Raw genomic sequence first — 20,608 nt, forward strand, 5'->3', positions numbered from 1 at the left:
TGAATTTTCTGACCTAGCAAGGAGTGAGTCTTCTGTCCAATCTTTCATTCCTGATGCAAAGACGATATCTGTTAGAGGGGCATTGGAGTCAGCTTGGAGGCACAGATCAGCCCTACCTGGCCCATCAGTTGCAGTGCCAGTGAAAGCAGACAGCAGAACACTGGGAAAGTTGTGGAGCAGAAGCCCTGAGACTGAGCTGGCATGCAGATGAAGTGCAGCAAGCAGCTGGGCTGGGCTGTGTTTGCTGCTTTCACAGGGGAGGTTGCTGTTGGGCTTTGCTGCTTTTATGCTGTCCACCATTCTTTCTTGGTAGTGGTGGCCCAGCAGTTCATTAAGCCCCTTTGCAGAGGCAGTGAAGAGCAAGCATGCTTTATTCTTTGGCTGTAGCTGCTGTGAAGTGTGGCAGATGTGCTTTGTTTCTCACTCTGCCTTGCTGGCTGTCTCTGAAATGTGCTGCTTTCATGTTGCATGTGGTGGCTCTGCAAGAATTTGTGTTTGCCACGAGGTTTAGCAGGACAGAATTGTGACTATTGGGCAAATCATTTAGAGTTCAGTTTGGTTTCTAGGAACAGAGGCTTAGGAGTTATTTTTCAGTGGTTTCTGTGCTATTATGTTGTTGTGATAATCTTGGCAGAGATCTGTCACTCCGCCTTGGTATAATTGAAACTCGTTTCCCCCGAGGAATCACTCTGCTGTTTGTTTTATTTGTTTACTGACATTGACAGAGATCCTAATGGCTTTTAAACCCCAATTTGTGCATCAGAGAATACCCTCCAATGAGGAGAACAAAACCAGATTTATCAGTAAGATAGGGTCCCCCATGCAACGCTCTGTCTAGGTCTTAGGCTCCACCTGAGCACCTAGCTGTGGGTCTAAAATGGGTAGGGTGAGCTGCATTGTCTCTTTCTAACTCTGTCTTCAGGGCTTTTGTCCTTAAGATACTAAAAGGATAAATGATAATAAATTATTTAGGGCACCAGAATAAGCTGCCCAACTTTACCCAACTTTGCCTTCTGAGAAATCAATTATCTTTCAGCTCTTGTTAAAAAGGAGGTTAAGATAAGAGACTAATAACTGCAGTAAAATTCCCCTTTTGGGAGGCTACGCATGATGGTAGCACTTAGGAGTCTCATAAATCAGGGTAATTAAGTGTTTAGAGTTTTAAAATGTATTAAATGAGTGCTGACTATTTATGCCTTTATTTTTGTTTTAAGCCTTTGAAGAGTTTCAGTGTGCTCATTTGGACTACTCATGTTCATAGTGCCCTTGTTGAACTGTGGCCGTGGATAGGTGTGAGGCTGTGCTTCAGCAGAGGCCCAGGACAGGCATTCCAGACTGGGGGAAGGAAGGGTGGGATTCTTAAAGGAGTGCAGAATGCAAGTGAGTTTATTTTAACACCCTCATGAGTTTGCATTGAGTGAACACAAGCCCTGTCAGAAGAGGGAGCTGGGGGTGTGCAGCCTGCAGAAGAAGGGGCTCAGGGCAGAGCTCATTGCTGTCTACAACTACCTGAAGGGAGGTTTTAGCCAGGTGGGGTTGGGCTCTTCTGCCAGGCACCCAGCAACAGAACAAGGGGACACAGCCTCAAGCTGTGCCTGAGGAAGTCTAGGCTGGATGTTAGGAGGAAGTTGTTGGCAGAGAGTGATTTGCGTTGGAATGGGCTGCCCAGGGAGGTGGTGGAGTCACCGTCCCTGGAGGTGTTGAAGCAAAGCCTGGATGAGGCACTTAATGCCATGGTCTGGTTGCTTGGCCAGGGCTGGGTGCTAGGTTGGGCTGGCTGAGCTTGGAGGTCCCTTCCAACCTGGTTGATTCTGTGGTTCTCTGATTCTATAGGCTTAAGACTATTTAACAGTTACTGTTTTGTGAAGTGATCCAGACCAGCACTAGTTACCTTTTGACACACTTCTTGTCATTCAAGCACATAGGGATTGCCCAGGTTTCAGTGAACTCTGGCTCTGACCATCATGAGGAGGTAAGTCTGTAAAATACTGCTGGTTTTAAAGGTTATCTGTCAGCTTGTGTATGTACAGCTATGAGCCAAACCAGCCTGACCTCAAACCAGAGCTGTAGTAGCATAACACTGCTTCTTATTGTCTGTCTCCTTTGCAAATCTGCCTGACTTTGATAGCACTGTGATCAGCATAGAGCTGCAATATTTGTGTTGCTTCTCCTGAGGAAGTGTTCTAATGTGCCTAGGAGAGGTGAGGAATTAGTCTTGGCCCTTTTTTCACAGGAGGTGAATTAGAGGTACAGAGGGAGAACCCAGGCCATCCGACTCCCAGCCCTGTGCTCTTATCGCTTGGTTCAGTAGTGCAAATCCTGACAATCTGACAATAGTCCACTCTGATCTATATATTGTATTGCATTGCAGTGCCCAGAACAAAGATTTTGGCAACTGGTGGTGCATCCCACAATAAGAAGATCTTACAGGTAAGTAGAAAATTAAATCTTTTGATCTGAGCTTGCAGTTACATCTGCACTTCTATTTTGATGTGCTGAATCCAAATCACTGCAGTGGACAGCAGGTGTGGATATGGGGTTGGGAGTCTGCTGCAGCTCTTTGGAGGTTTCCTTCTGATTTAGTGTGGAAACCATTAGCACAATGCTAATCTTGTATTAAGCTTTAAAGTTTTGGGGTTTTATTATACCTGACTAGCTTTATGCCTGTGCCTGTGAGGCACTGCTGATTTACTGATCTTCTCAGGTACATCAAATCAATCAGCAAAGAAATCAAGGAGAGACTTCTGCCAGCCAACCAGCAACAGAACGAGGGGACACAGCCCCAAGCTGTGCCAGGGGAGGTCTAGGCTGGATGTTAGGAAGAAGCTCTTGCCAGAGAGAATGATTGGCATTGGAATGGGCTGCCCAGGGAGGTGGGGGAGTGGCTGTGCCTGGAGGTGTTCAAGCCTGGCTGGGGCACTTAGTGCCATGGTCTGGTTGACTGGACAGGGTTGGGTGCTAGGTTAGCCTGGCTGAGCTTGGAGGTCTTCTCCAGCCTGTTTGATTCTCTGATGCTATGAGTTGATACAATACCTGAGTTTTTTGCAGTTGTTGTCATTCAGCCCAAAGCTGGACCATAGATTTAGCTTTGGGGGGACAGGGGGGAGTGGTCTGTGGGATTATGCTTTTGTTGAACACTCAAAAAGCCCCACCTGAAACAAGTAGCAAATCCCAAACAAGACCCAGGCCCTGCCCTTGTTGCTCTGAGTATGTGTCACTCCTTAGCATTCTGGCACACACTGGGAGGAGGCTATGCTTCTGCGTGGTCTCTCTTCCCTCTTCCTACCTTCCTCTGCTGCTGCTGCACATCCAGCCCTTGTTAAGGTCCTTTGCCTGCCTTGAGAACAGAATCCTGCATGCTCTTTGTTTCTGCCCATTGAGATATGGTAAAGCCTTGCTCACAAACAGTGAGGTGCCTCTCACCTGGCTTTTTCAGAACTAAACAGACTTCTGGGGTGGAATTCATCTTGCCTGAATCCAGTCATCTGGAATGCAACACCTGTATACGCTCTGCCAGTCCCGTAGCAGACGAGGGAGGTCACAGTGCAGAGGAAACTGTGTGGTGTTTTAACTTACCAAACCTAGATTTCTCTCTCGGGATGAGCCACACAACTCTCTGTGCTCCACTCACTGCCTTGACAGTCTGTGTCCCATCCAAAGGAGCTCCCTTTTGACTAGACATGGGAACTCTGAGCCTGGAAGCGGATGCTTATACCAAAGGCACCTGTCCTAATCTTAGGCTAAGTCCTGCCCTGAAGTTAGTCAACACACAGGGGGAATTGTCTTCTGGACATGGCAATCTCTTCCCATGATCTAGGTGGAGGCTAGAGGCCAGCCTCACTATGCATCATACTCCCTGGCAGGTGTCATCACCTGAAAGGAGGCTCATGTGCTGTATGAAGCCTGAGCTGAAGTAAAAGAGCAAAAAGCTCTCTCCTGAGGCATCTAAAATATGTTTGTATAACCACTGGTTGTACAGCTGATTGGGACACAACACACTTGGCATGTTTTGCTGGTAGATGTCACTCTTCTTCATCTGCTTTGGTTATTTTGCTTAGGAACTTGACGTTGGAAAATGAAGTGATGAGGTAATTGCTTAAAACATTGGTCCCTACTGTAGTAATTCTGCTAAGAATACATCAGAGAGGAGATTGGATGAATGGACGAGTTTGTTTTTAAAGCTGTATTCCCAGTTTAGGTGCCAGGAGCATCTCCTGGCTGTGGAATGGAGGCAGAGAACTGAATGTTCTTGTAACATGCAGTGCTGCAAGGTAGCTGAGAAATGGTGGGGATAGGAGAGTGGTGGCTGTGGTGCTTGCTCTTTGTGTCTAAGGATACATCTGCCTTTAAATCTCACCAGAAGTGTCTTGAAATACTATGATCGATGCAGTGTCATCCACTTAAGTCAATCACTAGGTAATTAGACCTTTCTTTTTAATCAAAGCCTCAGAACCCATATCAGTTGCATGAAGAATAGCAGCTTCCACCCTTATCGTGGGCAGCTCTGGCTAATTTGTTCCAGGGCTACGAAAGACTATCATTTAATTAATCAGCATTCAATAGCTCCCACATTTTACACCTCAAAGGAGGCAACTTAGGAAACCTGTTTTAAAAATCCCCATAGAGTAGGGCAGCTTTCTCCACAGTGCTGGGAAGCTTTTTATGGGATACATGGTGCCTGATTCATGGCCACATGAAGCACAGTGAAATATTTGTAACAGTAAACCCTCCAACGATTTATTTTAACATTACTAATAAGAAAGACCACACTTTCAGAGGGCTTATTAAATACATGGGCTGTGAATAATGTTAATTTTGTCATCATGTGGCAGAAACTGTAGTTGTTATTTGTAGTGTTACACTGCTGACGAGCATTCAGTGTAGAGCAGAGCTGCATTGTGTAAGGCTCTGCAAAGATCATAGAATCAATCAGGTTGGAAGAGACCTCCAAGCTCCAGGCACGGCGACTCCACCACCTCCCTGGGCAGCCCATTCCAATGCCAATCACTCTCTCTGGCGACAACTTCCTCATAACATCCAGCCTAGACCTCCCCTGGTGCAACTTGAGACTGCGCCCCTTGTTCTGTTGCTGAGTGCCTGGCCCAGAAGAGATGCTGAACCCAAAAAAGCCAACAGTGTACAGTTCAAGCTGAAGACAAGAAGTGCCTTTTGGAGATGAGGTGAAGAAGCAGATGGGGCTGTAGTGAAGCAGTGTGGTAGTAGGGACCTGGAGGTGCTGGTAGAGAGTAGCTGAAGATGAGGCAGCAGCGTGCCCACGTGGGCAGCAGAGCCTATGTGTGGCCTGCAGGACAAGGGAGGTTCTTCTGCTGAGAACTGAGGAGCCATTACTGCTTCCTCTCTTCTTTCTTCCCACTTGGCTCAGCTGTAAACACAGTGGGAGAAAACAGGCCACAGCTGTGAGTTCCTGAGTGGATCAGCTTGCTCTGTTGTAAGCCTTTGGCATGGCCTAGTTGTTTGGGCTTATGAGGGAGACGATGGTTAAGTCCTCTGAACTTGTAACAAGATCTGTGGAGACATGGGGCTTTGTTTCCTAGCTGCAGTTAGGTCTCTAGCTCAGATTTACCAATACCTTGTTGTGCCACAAGTCCAGAACTTCTTGTCTGCTTGAATCTTTCCATGGGTACCCAAATGCTTGCTCGGGAGGTGTCATAGTTACTTGCTTTCTGAAGCAGTGATGGGGGCTTGCTGTGATGGATGTGTGTAATGGGTGCTTTGATGCTTCTCAGGTCCTGTCTGACGTGTTCAACGCGCCGGTGTACACCATCGACACTGCCAACTCTGCCTGCTTAGGAAGTGCTTACAGAGCAATCCATGGTAAGGCTCTAAGGGGATGCTTTGAGCACTCTGGGTGTTTCACTTGAGTTGCTTAATGCTTGGGATTAACATTACTGAACATGAGGGGAGAATAAAGCTGCACAGATCTGACTGGAAGGTCACTGAGGTCAAAGAGGAGTTTTTGCTCTTAGTACACTTGGATCTGGCCCAAGGAAAACATTTACATGACAACTGAAGTCTGGTGGCTGCTTCTCAACCAAGGAACAGGGCCTGGAAACTACTGATACCGAGAGGAGAAGGTCTGAGTTCTTGATGCTTTGAGTTGCTGCCTCCATATGCTGGTCTTGCAAGAGTGCAGCCAACTGAAGGTGCTGGTGTAGGCTGCTGCTTCAGTTTGTGTTTGAGGCTGTAGACTGGGTTGCTGAAATGGTCAAACCAAAACAGATCAGCCCTAGCAAAGGCAGGGACAACAGGAGCAGTGATACTGCAGGCCAGGTAAGTCAAGAGGAAGGGTAGGCAAGGCATCCTAGGCTCCATGCTTAAGCATGCACTTTGTCTTCTAAAGGCATAAACCTTGAGGATACTCTCAGGCTGCCCAATCATTTTGCTTGCCCTGTGACATTGCAGTGTGGCTCAACAGGCCAAGCCCCAGATTTCAAGTGCTCATTAACTTCTGTCTATCAATGCACACAGGTGTCTGTGAAGGCTGGGCCATTAGTTGAATCCTTTGCAGGACATTCTGTTCATGTACTTCAAAACAGCTTCTAATGTCTTACATATAAATAATCAAAGTGAGTCTGTCAAATGCTGAAGTCCTTCTTTAGGCCAACTTCTGTTAACCTTCAGTTCTTTCATGTTTTGCACCTTAAGACATGGGTAGTTTCTGCACAAGTTCATGTAAGATTGCAACGAGCTTGCAAAAGACAACACCAGGCATCAGAAGAAATCAGCCAAGCTTTAGTTTTAACAGCAGACTCTGCTGTCACATCATAGCATCTGGAGGCTACCTGCTCTCTTGCATTTGAAACCAGCACAGAAAATTGCCCAGCCAAACCTGGAGGTGATGTGTTTGATGCACACAGCATGCTCCCCTCTTTACTTCCAGAAAAGACACAAGGGTTCTGTCTGTAGGCAAGGTGTGCTTTTGCAGAGCAGTGCAAGCAGTGCTGTTGGATGATCACAACGTTTGAAGCCACAGTGGGACCATTTCTGCACCTTGAGGGCCAAGTTTCCAAACTGTTTTAACCTGTACTCAAACTTTGCCTACAGCTTCAGAAGCCCTCTGAAGCTTTCCAGCACCTCATGCTGCAGGCAAATTCCTTGTCCTTGAACACATGTGAAATGTGGAGGCATCATGAAGAGGTTGTGCAGATAGATTGTGTGTGTGGAAGGTGCCAGTTTGGCATATGAAACCTTGAGGCTTGGTTGGCAGAGCGTTTGAGTGAAGATTTCAGGTGCCATCCTGTTGGAGGGACTCCTCAGCTCAGGTACTCTGCCAGCCAAGCCCCAGGGGCTTGCTGTGTGTTTCTAAATGGCATTTTTGATTGATGCTTGCAGCTGACTCCTCTTGGCCAGGCAAAGGAATTGAGCAAAAGTGAAGAGGTGTCATCAGTATTTCATTTATATTAGCAGGGGCTCCTTTATAGTGTTAGAGCATACATCTGCAAGTAGGGTGTTCCACAGTTAGCCTGGGGGTCTGACTAGGTGTTCAAGGAGCTCCTGAGGTGCTGTGATTCACTTGTGAGGCAGAGTGCTGTAGTAGCAGAACTCCCCTGTTGCTCTGCCTCCTTGTTCATAAATACATTTAACCACCTGTAGCACATTTTCTTGACACTCTTTTCACTTCCCTAATTTCTGTCATTTAAGCACGTTTTGTCCTTGAATCCCTTGCTTCCACATGTTTTCACTGCTGTTTGCTGTATGGTTGTAACAATAAATAATTGCTGATACTGTTGAGTAGTATCTCTGCTGCTTCCCAACTCTCCAGAGCAGGAGCTGAGTGATTGGCAAAAGCTCAGTCACAGAGTGCCTGCGTCCCAGGTTCGCGCCCAGGAACGTAAGAGCTTCTGCCGTTTATCCTGCAGTCCTGAGCACTGACCTGCCCAGGGGGGTCAGTGTCATGTATTCATTTGCCAGTGAGTCAAAGTCCATCCCTCATCCTGCTTTTTGCATTGATCAGGATTCTGATTCTCTTTGCAGGGCTTGTAGCTGAGATGGATGTGTCCTTGGCTGATGTTGTGAAATCGGCACCAGAGCCTAGACTGGCCGTTACTCCCGCTGCTGGGGCTGAGGAGGTGAGCAAGCTGGGCAGCACCAGTTCTCTTTTGACTGCCTGTCTACTTCAAAGTGTAGTGGATTGTTAATCCTTCTAGTAAAACAGGACCATTTAAGAAACATTTGGTCACACAGTTCTTATTCCTTGTGGTAAAGATAGATTTGATTTTGGGAGATCATTAGTGTCGTCATAGAATGGTTTAGGTTGGAAGGGACCTCAGAGATTGTCCAGTTCCAGCCCCCTTGCCATAGGCAGGGACATCTCCCTCTAGAGCAGGTTGCTCAAGACCTCATCTGGCCTGGCCTTGAACACCTCCAGGGGGGTTGTGGAGAACAGAATCACCCAATGTGATTTTTGAGCACATTCAGTGTTTCTGTGATCCACAACTTCCCTGGGCAACCTGTGCCAGTGTCTCATCACCCTCACTGCAAACAACCCTTTCCTAACATCCACTTTCAATCTCCTCTCTGCCAGTATAAATCCATTACCTCTTGTCCTGTCATTACCAGACCTTGTCAATAGTCCCTCCCCAGCCTTCCTGTAGCCCCTTCAGATACTGGAAGGCCACTCCAAGGTCTCCTCAAAGCCTTCTCTTCTCCAGGCTGCACAGCCCCAACTCTCTCAGCCTGTCCTCACAGCAGAGCTGCTGCAGCCCTCTCAGCATCTTGGTGTCCTCTTCTGGACTGGCTCCAACACTTCCATGACCTGCTTGTGCTGGGGGCTCCAGAACTGCCCCCAGGACTGCAGGTGGGGTGTGAGGAGAGCAGAGCCAAGGGGCAGAATCCCCTCCCTTGCCCTGCTGCCCACACTGCTCTTGCTGCAGCCCAGCACAGGGTTGCTGTCTGGGCTGCACTCACACTGCAGGCTCCTGTGGAGCTTTGCATCCCCCAGATCCCCAGGGCCTGTTCCTCGGGACTGCTTTCCAGCAGTAATCTGACCAGCTGCATCCAGGTCTGAGAGAGTGACTTCTGCCCCCAACTGGGTGTGGTGAGAGAGCAAAATCTGTTCTTTAAGGGACAGAAAAAAGGGCTAAAAGAAGTCGATTTTGGATACACATCAGTCCGCTTGTAAGGGATTATTAACATTGACAAAACAGCTTTGATTTGTTTGCAGCAAGCAGTATGGGAAAGGAGTGGTGATGCTCTTGTAAAACATCCCTACGTGTCCTTCCTGTCTGATCCTAATCAGTAGTCAGGAATTAATCTTCACTTGTAGCTCCCAGGTAGAAAGGTGCCAACTTATGAGTATTTCAGTAGGCACAGATCCTCTGTCCTGTGCCCATCCTGGGAATTTTAGCACATCTGAAGGTGAAGCTTGTGCCTGATGAGGCCAGTTAGCTCAAGCCAAAATAGTCATTGTTGCTCACTGTGTAGTTCCAACAAGGAAGGACTTGCCTCAGGGCCTCCAGTGCAGCCCTGTGTCTCTTGCTGTCGGGTGCTAAGGGCCTTAGGTACCAACAGCTCCTGAAATACAGTGTCCAGTAATAACTGACCACCACAGTGGAGCAAGCTCCCTGGAGAACACAGGCTTAAATAACCAAAGTTGAATCTAACTCTGTCTTCAGCAATGCAGAAGCTTCTTTTACCTCAACACAGCCTTACATTCTCCATTTATGAGATTGGGATGTGCCCTAACTACAGGCAACAAGGTTCTAAAGCTTTTATTTAAACTGGGAAATTAATGATCTGCCAAAACTACTAACTCCCAGCTACATGTGTAGTGGAGCACCAGATATCATCATGAGTAATAACAGAAATGATCCTGCTGCATTGTGCCTGCCAGCACATTATTTAATTATTAACTGAGATGGAGGAGCTCAGTAATCGAATAGAAGTCCCCTTCAGAAATATTAAGACATTGAATAATTTAAACTTGATTGATCTGATCTCATTTGCTCAACCTTCCCCCCTCATTTTAAAAGCTAAAATAATTAACAGCAGTGGCCTGTGTCTTGTGTGCTGCAGCTGAAGCCTTCTGCAGGGAATTCACTTCAGGAGCAGATCCCCAGTGTCTGACTCAAGCTCACGTTGCTGCCCTGTGCCCCCCCAAATATGCTGTCTGTTGAAAAGCTGCCAGGCTGCCTTCTGTGGGGGTGGAAATGCTCAGAGACCTGCTTGTGACCCCCCCAGTGCTGCTTCAGCTATAGAGCTCAAGGGCAGGGAGTACAGCTGTCACTCACAGGGGCCTTGCAAGAGCAGCAGGCACCTTGTATCCCTGGAGGAGCCAAGCTAACCTATCTGGAAAGATCAATGGGGAATTCATTTGCCCCTGCCTGTAGTATTGGCTGCATAAAATGGCCTGGAAGCTAAAAGAGTTAATTATCTTCCTCTCAGTACTTTCCTTTGCCTTTTCCACTTGGTTAGACCTGGCTCTCCTAGCACATCTCTTTGTTGGCTTCACATGCTGCACAGCAGTGAATTGTTGCCCCAGCAGATAGGACTGGATGAGAGAGAAGGCAGTGGCCGAGCAGCATGTGAGGGACTAACCGTTCCTGCACGTCGGCATAGCTTCCCAGCTGCATTCCATTACAGACAGCTTCTTGCAGCTGCATGTTCCATGCTCTTTTCTTTCCTGCTATCTAATCATTTTGCAGCTGATGGTGGATTCCCTGGCTAGTTTCATGGCTGTGAAACGGGAGCGAGCCAGAGGGCCTCTCACTGGTACAGTGCATTAGCATGAGCAGAGCAGTAATGAGATGAGTCAGTTTGGCTCTGTTGTTCACAGAGCTGCAGCTCCCTGTCCATCCAATTTCGTTCTCTTGAGGTTAAAGCCTTTCACCTAAACGATGGTTCTTTTTATAAGCTTCAAAGTCATCCTGAGGTGAAGTTCTGTCTGGCTGAGGAGCTCTTCTGAAGGAGTCTGGCTAACCAATGTGAATTTCCCCAGACCACTTCCCTGCGTTTTTTGGACAGCTCCAGCTAGATCTTGGCAGGGTGGAGAAGAAACAGGTCACAACGCAGCGATCTGCTCTGGTTTCATCCTTTCTTCCTGGTACAGGTTGGAGACAGCCTGAAGAGAGGAGAACCTCCTATAGATAGAGGTCAAACACAGCAGTTTGATGTTGTTTCCTCTTCCTTGCCTGGGCTTATGCACACAGTGGGGCTTGCAGGCACCAAACATGCAAAAAGCTTTCCTTTGGTTGCTGAGGGATCATGGTGGGAATGAATGTGATTTCAGACAGGAGGGGAACAAGCCAGCTCTTCTCACTGAGTTAAACTGAGAGGCAGGTGAAAGAGAATGAAGTCACAAGATGGAGAATGTAGAGCTTGTGATGGGTGATGGATTAGTAGTTAGTAGAAAGGAAAGTCTCCTAAGTTCCAGCTTCCCTAGCAAGAATGTGATTTTTGTCTTGTAGCAGACCAGTCTGCCTTGAGGAGACCATTTGAAGGAGGATAGGTCCCTTGTGGCTGTGACCCTAAGGTGAACCTGATTTCCCAGCATATTTGTAGGATGTAGAGGCTCACTTCAGCTGGTTGCGGATTCTGTCTAGAGGAGGCCATGAAGATGCTGAGAGGGCTGCAGCAGCTCTGCTATGAGGACAGGCTACAAGAGTTGGGGCTCTGCAGCCTGGAGAAGAGAAGGCTTTGAGGAGACCTTGGAGTGGCCTTCCAGTATCTGAAGAGGCTACAGGAAGGCTGTGGAGGGACTACTGACAAGGTCTGGTAATGACAGGATGAGGAGGAATGGGTTTGAACTGGCAGAGGGGAGATTGAAAGTGGATGTTAGGAAAGGGTTGTTTGCAGTGAGGGTGGTGAGACACTGGCACAGGTTGCCCAGGGAGGTTGTGGAGCACAGAAGCACAGAATGTGATCAACAAGAGGGTGGTTGTGTTTGTGCAAGCCATGTACCTAAGATGTAGTGCCAGATTTACTGTGGTGTTGTCCTGTAGAGCTTGGTAGGGAGAAGGTGTAGTTGGCTGCCTCTGGGTGTGTGATCTTGGATTGCATTATTCACTCTACTGAGCTGTATTATTCCTGCAAAGCCTCAAGAAGGGAAGTGTAGACCTTACAGATTGCCTTGGAAGCAGGTGGATTTAGAGAAGTGACCCTGCTATGGTCTAGCTGACTGGCTAGGGCTGGGCAATAGGTTGGACTGGATGAGCCTGTCTGGATGTGTTCCTCTGTGACCTGAGCTAGCTTGTGTGGTCCTGGTCTGGCAGGGGGTTGGACTGGATGATCTCCTTAGGTCCCTTCCAGCCCCTAACATCCTGTGAGCCTGTGAGCTGTGATTCTACACCCCAGGGAGGTTATAATGACCCATGTACTGACTTAAAATAATGATATTTTTGTCGAGTTAGATCTCTGTAGCAGGGGAGAGGTTGTTTTCTGGACTGGGTTTGGGTTGGTACTTTAGTGTGCAAAGTAGGTAATGATAATGCAACCACAAAAATATAGTCAGTGTTGGTGGGAGTTTGATTTCAGATGATTTGTGTGGCAAATAAGTTTTGAACCTGTTAAAGTGATTAGGATAAGGCTTGCAGAATGAAGGTCTGAAGTAAAGAAAGTTTGAGCCATGGTTGCTTGGAGGAGTCTGCAGAGTATTTCAGGACACTGTCATATTCTTTCTGCTTTACAAGTATTATTTCTGTGTTAAGAAAGGCAAGCATCTGCTGTGATTTAAAAATAAACCATCTGCAACTTGATTTCTTAAGCAAAACTCTTGGAGCAATTTGAGATTGGCTTTAAAAAAAAAAAAGAACATACCCAAAGTAGGAGATGTTTGTGAGAGACTGATTCATTTGTATGTATTCAGGGTAGGTTACATGTGCTTGGGTAGATGAACATGAGGTAATCACCAGCATCATTTTTGCATTGCTCCAATCATTAGAATCATAGAGTCATAGAATCATAGAATCAGTCAGGGTTGGAAGGGACCACAAGGATCATCCAGATCCAATCCCCCTGCCATGCCCAGGGACACCCTACCCTAGAGCAGGCTGCACACAGCCTCAGCCAGCCTGGCCTGAAACACCTCCAGGGACGGGGCTGCAACTGCCTTCCTGAGCAACCCATTCCAGCCTCTCAGCACTCTCATGCTCGACAACTTCCTCCTCACCTCCAGCCACACTCTCCCCACCTCCAGCTTTGCTCCATTCCCCCCACTCCTGCCACTCCCTGACAGCCTCAAAAGTCCCTCCCCAGCTTTTTTGTAGCCCACTTCAGGTACTGTAAGGCCACAAGAAGGTCACCTGGGAGCCTCCTCTTCAGCAGCCTGCACAGCCCCAACTCTTTCAGTCTGTGCTCACAGCAGAGCTGCTGCAGCCCTCTCAGCATCCTCCTGGCCCTGCTCTGGACACTCTGCAGCATCTCCACAGCCCTCTTGTCCAGGGGCTCCAGAAGTGGCTGCAGTACTCCAGGTGGGGTCTCAGCAGAGCACAGCAGAGGGGGAGAATCACCTCCCTGGCCCTGCTGGCCACACTTCTGCTGCTGCAGCCCAGGCTCTGCTTGGCTTTCTGGGCTGCAAGTGCACACTGCTGGCTCCTGTTGAGCTTCTGGTCCAGCAGCACCCCCAAGTCCCCCTCCTCAGGGCTGCCCTCCAGCCACTCACTGCCCAGCCTGGATTGGTGCTTGGCATTGCCTCAACCCAGATGCAGGACCTTGCCCTTGGTCTTGTTGAACATCCTGAGGTTGGCTTGTGCCCACCTCTGCAGCCTGTCCAGGTGCCTCTGGATGGATTCCTGCCCTCCAGCCTGTCTGCTGCACCACACAGCTTGGTGTGGTCAGCAAACCTGCTGAGGCTGCACTCAGTGCCTCTGCCCATGGCACCCACAAAGATGTTGAAAAAGACTGGTGCCAGGACTGATCCCTGAGGGACTCTGCTTGTCACTGCCTGCACTTGGCCATGGAGCCATTGACAGCCCCTCTTTGGGTGCAGCCATCAAGCCAGTTCTGTATCCAACCAGTGGTGCACCCATCAAACCCATGTGGCACCAGCTGGGAGAGCAGGATGTGGTGCAGGACAGTGCCAAAGGCCTTGCTCAGGTCTATTGGCTAACATAACTTTGCAGGAGGGAAGGATCCATGTAGATTGTCACTTGTAGGCATAACTTGTGTCTGCTCTTGCTTTTGGAGGGACAAAATCCAAAGTGCTGTTGAGTTCCTAGCCTGGTGCTTTGGTGAGATCTGTTATGAGCATGGCATGTTCTGTTTGTACTAGAGAGCAAGACAAGATTTGTCTGAGTGCATTTCCCAGTTGGGCTAAGTTATTCTCTGTTCCAGTGCAGTATTTATTATCACCATTTTGGTAGTTATTTGTGGGGCTGTGGGACTATGGCCACATATTCCCCAGAGAGAAGTTTGGGGTTTGTAGATGGAGCCAGCAGAGTACTGCTGGTGTTGTGGAGCAGGCTGTAGAGATAAGCAGAGGAAAAAGGCCATAATATAGCAAGGACAATTAAATTATGGCCAATAATAAGGTTCATGTTGTGATGCATGTAATTACTTTTGTTAAATATCATGGTTTGATATATTAGGTTTGAGGTTATGACAGAGAGGGAATTTATGTTCCTGAGTTTTTATGCATCATTGAGAGTTCTTTATTCCCTTTGGACCACACTTACACAAATAAATCTATCTAATTGCCTCAGGAAAAAAGGACTCCTGGAATCACTTAAGAGGAGTTGCCTGGGGTTCTGTGGAGGCAGCTTGGCTGCATCTTGCACAGCCAGGCCCATGTGCAGGCTCAGGCCACGTTCTCAGCGCAGTTTGGTCTCTCTTCTGCTCTGTACTTCGGGGGAGCTGCCCTGCCTTGGCCCCAGACTTCAGCTGGTGTCAGGCTGCCATATAACACAGCTTGGGAAAGGCTTGTAGGACTGCTGCACTTATCATGATGTACTGGTGGTGTTACAGCCAAAAATCCCTGAGGAAGAGGAATTTAAGACATGGGCTTAGTCTTCTGAACTGTGCTGCTTTATGCCCTAAGTGACCAGCAGCAGAGTGCAAGGGATGGTCTTTATGTTTTGCTTCCATTTTGGTTTCAGAGGCTCTGTGGTGCAGCCTTCATTTTCACTGCTGGCTGAGAAGCTTGTTGCAAGTGCCTGAGTTTTCTCAGTCAGCAAGCTAAGTGCTTAAATCCAATAAACAGGGAAGGAGGCTGCAGCAGTAAATGTGCTTCTTCATGTCTTTGGCTGCAGTTTAGTTTAGAGTGCTGGATTAACAGCAGCAGCTTCCAGCTGCCCAGTGAGCACGCTGGTGGGCACTTTGCGAGCATCCTGCAGGGGGGGTAGTCTGCAGCCTGCTTCCCCAGTGCCTGAGCCCACTTGCCAGGGTGGCTCTGTTGTGCTGAGTCTTTGCTGAGAAGCACTTAGGGGTTATCAACTTTACTGAATAGCAATGTAAGAAATAGTGAGGCCTGATTCTAGAAGTTTCAGTGGATCACAGAATGAACCAGGTTGGAAGAGAGCTCCAAGCTCAGCCAGGCCAACCTAGCACCCAGCCCTGGACAACCAACCAGACCATGGCACTAAGTGCCCCAGCCAGGCTTGGCTTCAACACCTCCAGCCACGGCCACTCCACCACCTCCCTGGGCAGCCCATTCCAATGCCAATCACTCTCTCTGCCAACAACTTCCTCCTAACATCCAGCCTAACAAAGAGTTGGGGCTGTGCAGGCTGGAGAATGCTCTGAGGTGATGACCTTGTGGCCTTCCAGTGTCTGAAGGGGGCCTGCAGAAAAGCTGGGGGGGGGACTATTTAGGCTGTCAGGGAGTGACAGGACAAGGGGGGATGGAGCAAAGCTGGAGGTGGGGAGAGTCAGGCTGGAGGTGAGCAGGAAGTTGTTGAGCAGGAGAGTGGTGAGAGGCTGGACTGGGTTGCCCAGGGAGGTGGTTGAGGCCCCATGGCTGGAGGTGTTTCAGGCCAGGCTGGCTGAGGCTGTGGGCAGCCTGCTGTAGGGTAGAGTGTCCCTGGCCATGGCAGGGGGGTTGGAACTGGCTGATCCTTGTGGTCCCTTCCAACCCTGACTGATTCTATGATTCTGTGATCCAGCCTAGACCTCCCCTGGCACGACTTGAGACTGTGTCCCCTTGTTCTGTTGCTGGTTGCCTGGCAGCAGAGCCCAACCCCACCTGGCTACAGCCTCCCTTCAGGTAGCTGCAGACAGCAATGAGGTCAGCCCTGAGCCTCCTCTGCTGCAGGCTGTCCCTTCATTCTGCTGGGAAGTTCTTGTTTGACACATTGGTACTCCCAGCATGGCCATAGCTGCACACTCAGTATTTTGTTTGTGTTGCTGTGCATCTTTAGCAGGAATGAGAAGCATCCTCTCCCCTGGGGCCAGGAGAAGGATATGTGTGTGCTCCACTGAGCCCTCCAGGCCCTCCTGTACCTGCATGGAAACACCATGCTGAGTCGTGTGGTGTTTCATAGTGGTGGTGCATTTCATTGTCTAACCCCATAAGTCTGCACAGATCTCCCTGGCTGTTTGTATTGCTGTCTGGTGGGGAAGAGCACTTGGGGCTCATGCATGCTAAAAGACTTGCCCAGGTTCACTTAATGGCCCTGTTGCAGAGGTAGGAACGAGTTGGTTTTCTCTGTTGCAGCATGTGAGGGACACTAAAACTCAGTCGCTGTGAGATGGGGTTAAAAGCTGCCCTGGTGATGCCTTGGCTGGCAAACAGGCTCCAGTTCTGCTTGCTGGAGATGCTCCTGCACTCCTTCCACTCTGTGTATTTAACCTGTGCTAGGAGTGTACTCGGAGTTCAGTAACCTCTGCTGGGTAAGAGGGAGGAGTCCATCAAAACAGGCTCCTTCAACAGAGTTTGTCCATCAAATGGCTCTCACCTGCCACGGTGGCAGTGTGAGTGATGAGATATGTCCAGGTCCAACTGGTTGGGCTGAACTCAGGCAGGAGGAGAGAAGCACAGACACTGGACTTTTCTGATCTGTTGAGACCCCAAGCCCAAAAGATGATCACAGAATCAGGCAGGTTGGAAGAGCCCTCCAGGCTGATCCAGTCCAGCCTGTCCCCCAGCCCCCTCCAGTCTAGTGCTTTATTTCCTAGATCACAACATTGTGATCTCTTCATTGAAATGTTCTTCTGGTTTTCTCTTTTTGCCTTTCACCTGAGGCAGTGAGACTGTTACAGACACTCAGGCTGCTGTAGGGCTGTGCACAAAGCTGTGCAGGAGCAACCCTGGCCCTTCTTACGGCCTCAGAAGTTTACACCTGAGGTATTTTCCCTCCTGATTTTCTCATGCATATCAGTGCACAGCTGTTGGCTGTGGATCTTACCTGGAAAAGGTTAAAATGCAGTTAAATGCTGACTCTCACTTACTGATGAGAGCAGTAATTCAGTTTACTGGTATGATTCATTATGGCTCTGTAACCTCTCTGAGCCTGGAGCCAGAAGCGAGACTGTCCTGATTATGAATAACATCAGTGCAGAGGGCTCCTAGACCAGACTGGCGGCCCCTAGGAGTCATTGTGGCAGGGATGTGACCCGATGGCACCCTCCTAAGGACTGCTTGAGCCTGTAGCAGACCCCACACTGGCTCCTGGCAGTCCCTTTGTTGTGCTAGGGCCAGCCAGTGAGTGAAACTGTCCTGGCATGGCTTGGTTAGGGGGGCAGCTAAAGCCAGAAAGAGGAGGTAAGGAAGCAGATACAACTCCCAAGACCTAGATGAAGTACAGTGTGCTAGCTGGAGGCTAGTTGGAGTAGTTTAGTGAGAAAAATGAGGTTACAGGCTGTGGAAAGCAAACAGTGGTGATGGCAGCTGCACTCACAGGCTGGCTGAGATGTGTAGGTACAAGGGCACAAACACGGCTAGGTCAGTGTGAGTGTGTATGTGCCTGTTGCACACAGTGCCTGTGCTTTTTCTCCCTGTGTAACCCTACTAATTCTGCTTTAACCCCCCCTGGCCCATCCTCCAAACTCACCTTGCACGTAAGGCAAAGTCTGATATCAGGTAGAGGGTGGGAAGAAGGTGGGAGGGTGGCTGGGAGCCCCTCCTGGGCACTCTGGTTTCTGGGAGGGCTGCTGTGTCTCTGTATCACTTTTCACTTGTCTGTTGCTGTCTGTAGCTGTAACTGTTGTAACTCTCTGCTTGTCTGCTGTGCTGAGCTGTGACTAGAAAGCTTCATCCCTTAACCTCCAGCTGGCTGAGTCCAGTCTGGGTGAGTTTGAAAGGGGGGGGGCAGGTAACTCCCAAACCATCCCCTACAGCTTTCGACTGGGGCCAGCAGTAGACCTAGGCTCTGTTCAGAGTTTCTCCTGTGGAACCTGCTCCTGCAGAAGCAGCCTACCTTCTGCAGTCTGCCTTGTCATATATTTGAAGCAGAGAGGAAAAAAAACAACCCAGAAAGTAATGAATGAAACAAATCCCCACGTGGGTCTTGCCCATATGCAAACATGCAGGGCATGATTGAATCCAGGGTTTCAGTGACAGCAGGTATAAAAGGAGAGCAAAGCACTGAGACTGCAATGAGGAGGCTGAGGGCAGACCTCACTGCTCTCTGCAGCTCCCTGAAGGGAGGTTGTAGCCAGATGAGGTTGGTCTCTTCTCCCAGGCACCCAGCAAGAGGAGACAGCCTCAAGCTGTGCCAGGGCAGGTTTAGGCTGGATGTTAGGAAGAAGTTCTTCAGAGCAAGAGTGATTGGCATTGGAATGGGCTGCCCAGGGAGGTGGTGGAGTCTCCATCCCTGGAGGTGTTTAAGAGGAGGCTGGCTGGGGCACTTAGTGCCATGGGTTAGTTGATTAGAAGGGTTAGGTGATAGGTTTGACTTGATCTCAGAGGTCTTTTCCAACCTGTTTGATTCTGTGAATGCATTTGAGTCTTGATTCTTTTTCTGGGAGTCCCCTTGAGCTTGGGGTCAGGGAGTGAGGAGTCTGATTGTGGAGCAGAATGTGAGTGCAAAAAGTGGCTGTGGAAGATGCGAAGGAGAGAGGAAGCTCAAATAGAGGAGTATGAGAGAGGTGGAAGGAGGAGTAGGCAGAATGTTTCAGAAGGCTCTGGTCAGCATATTGGGCCAAGGAGAACCTTTCTGATGGCGGTGTTTGACTGCACTGGAAGGGAGCAGTGTGCTTGTTAGCAAGGCAGAGGAGGAGGGGACAGAGGCAGTGATGCATCCTTAGGTAGTGGAGGGAGGCAAGGACAGGAGTTCTGTCTGAGTGATTAGGACAGCTATTACTGAGGGGGCCTGGCAGACTGGGAGAGGTGACTTTAGGCAAGCTGCTTCCTCTGCAAGGAAGGACTTCTGCTGGTGTGCAGCCCCAGTGAGAAGGAGCTGTGCACAACATAGAATTAACCTGTGAAGGAGATGGTGAAAAAGACTCTGACATTGCTGAAGCTTTTCCTTGAACAAAATGGGAGAAAAAACCCCAAACCTTCAGGTCTGAAGATGTTTTTTTAACTCTAATGTGATTTAAAAACCCTAAATTTTCAACCTAGACATCTTTACTTGTGTGTCCAGGTGGGCAGCAGAGCCAGTGGCATCCTGGGCTGGCTCAGGAGCAGTGTGGGCAGCAGGACAAGGGAGGAGCTTCTGCCCCTGTGCTCAGCATTGCTCAGGCCACCCCTTGAGTGCTGTGTCCAGTTCTGGGCTCCTCCATTCAAGAGAGATGTTGAGGTGCTGGAAGGTGTTGAGAGAAGGGCAGCAAGGCTGAGGAGGGGCCTGGAGCACAGCCCTGTGAGGAGAGGCTGAGGGAGCTGGGGGGGTGCAGCCTGCAGCAGAGGAGGCTCAGGGCAGAGCTCATTGCTGTCTGCAGCTCCCTGAAGGGAGGCTGTAGCCAGATGGGGTTGGGCTCTGCTGCCAGACAAGCAGCACCAAAAGAAGGGAACACAGCCTCAAGTTGTGTTGAGGGTAGGTCTAGGCTGGATGTTGTTAGGAAGTTGTTGTCAGAGAGAGTGATTGGCATTGGAATGGGCTGCCCAGGGAGGTGGTGGAGTCACTGTCCCTGGAGGGCTGGCTGAGCTTGGAAGTCTCTTCAAACCTGATTGATTCTCTGATTTCTTTTTGTTCCCTTTAGCTCTATCGTCCACTTCTGAAAAGATATGCTGAGCTGGAGCAGAAGGTTACCTACCACCCAAGCTCTTCCTGTCTTCCCAAATAGAAGCAAACAAAAACGTGTGAGTTAGCTGAAGAGTGGACTCCAAGGAGCTGTTTAAATCATTTGAAGGCAAATAATTGTTAACTGTCTGGGTTTGAGCATGTTGCTGGAGAAAAAGCTGCACTGTGATTTAACACCTGATTAAAGAAAGCATTGCACTGCTCTGTGATTGTGACTTCAGTTCCTCACAGCTGCTTTTCAGATAATGCTTGGTGTTTTGGAATAGAATCAGAATCATAGAACCAGTCAGGGTTGGAAGGGTCCACAAGGGTCATTTAGATCAACCCCCCCCCCTGCCGTGGACAGGGACACTCTACCCTAGAGAAGGCTGCCCACAGCCTCATCCAGCCTGGCCTTAAACACCTCCAGCCATGGGGCCTCAACCACCTCCCTGGGCAACCCATTCCACTCTCATGCTCAACAACTTCCTGCTCACCTCCAGCCTGACTCTCCCCACCTCCAGCTTTGCTCCATTCCCCCCAGTCCTGGCACTCCC

General features: G+C 49.2%; 1 protein-coding gene across 6 annotated transcripts in view; it reads left to right on the plus strand.

Annotated features, from left to right (window-relative positions):
* The window catches only part of XYLB (xylulokinase), an 87,754-nt gene extending 67,480 nt beyond the window's left edge, over positions 1-20,274 (plus strand). For all 6 annotated transcript variants that reach the window (XM_064162872.1, XM_064162871.1, XM_064162874.1 and 3 more), the window contains 4 exons: positions 2,372-2,430; positions 5,748-5,835; positions 7,996-8,090; positions 20,032-20,274. In XM_064162872.1, the coding sequence (XP_064018942.1) occupies positions 2,372-2,430; positions 5,748-5,835; positions 7,996-8,090; positions 20,032-20,115 (326 nt within the window). In that variant the 3' untranslated portion in view covers positions 20,116-20,274. The remainder of the gene's footprint in view (positions 1-2,371; positions 2,431-5,747; positions 5,836-7,995; positions 8,091-20,031) is intronic.
* The last annotated feature ends 334 nt before the right edge of the window (positions 20,275-20,608 follow it).

The sequence above is a fragment of the Pogoniulus pusillus genome, chromosome 23, assembly GCF_015220805.1.
Source record: "Pogoniulus pusillus isolate bPogPus1 chromosome 23, bPogPus1.pri, whole genome shotgun sequence".
NCBI classification, from domain to species: Eukaryota; Metazoa; Chordata; class Aves; order Piciformes; family Lybiidae; genus Pogoniulus; species Pogoniulus pusillus.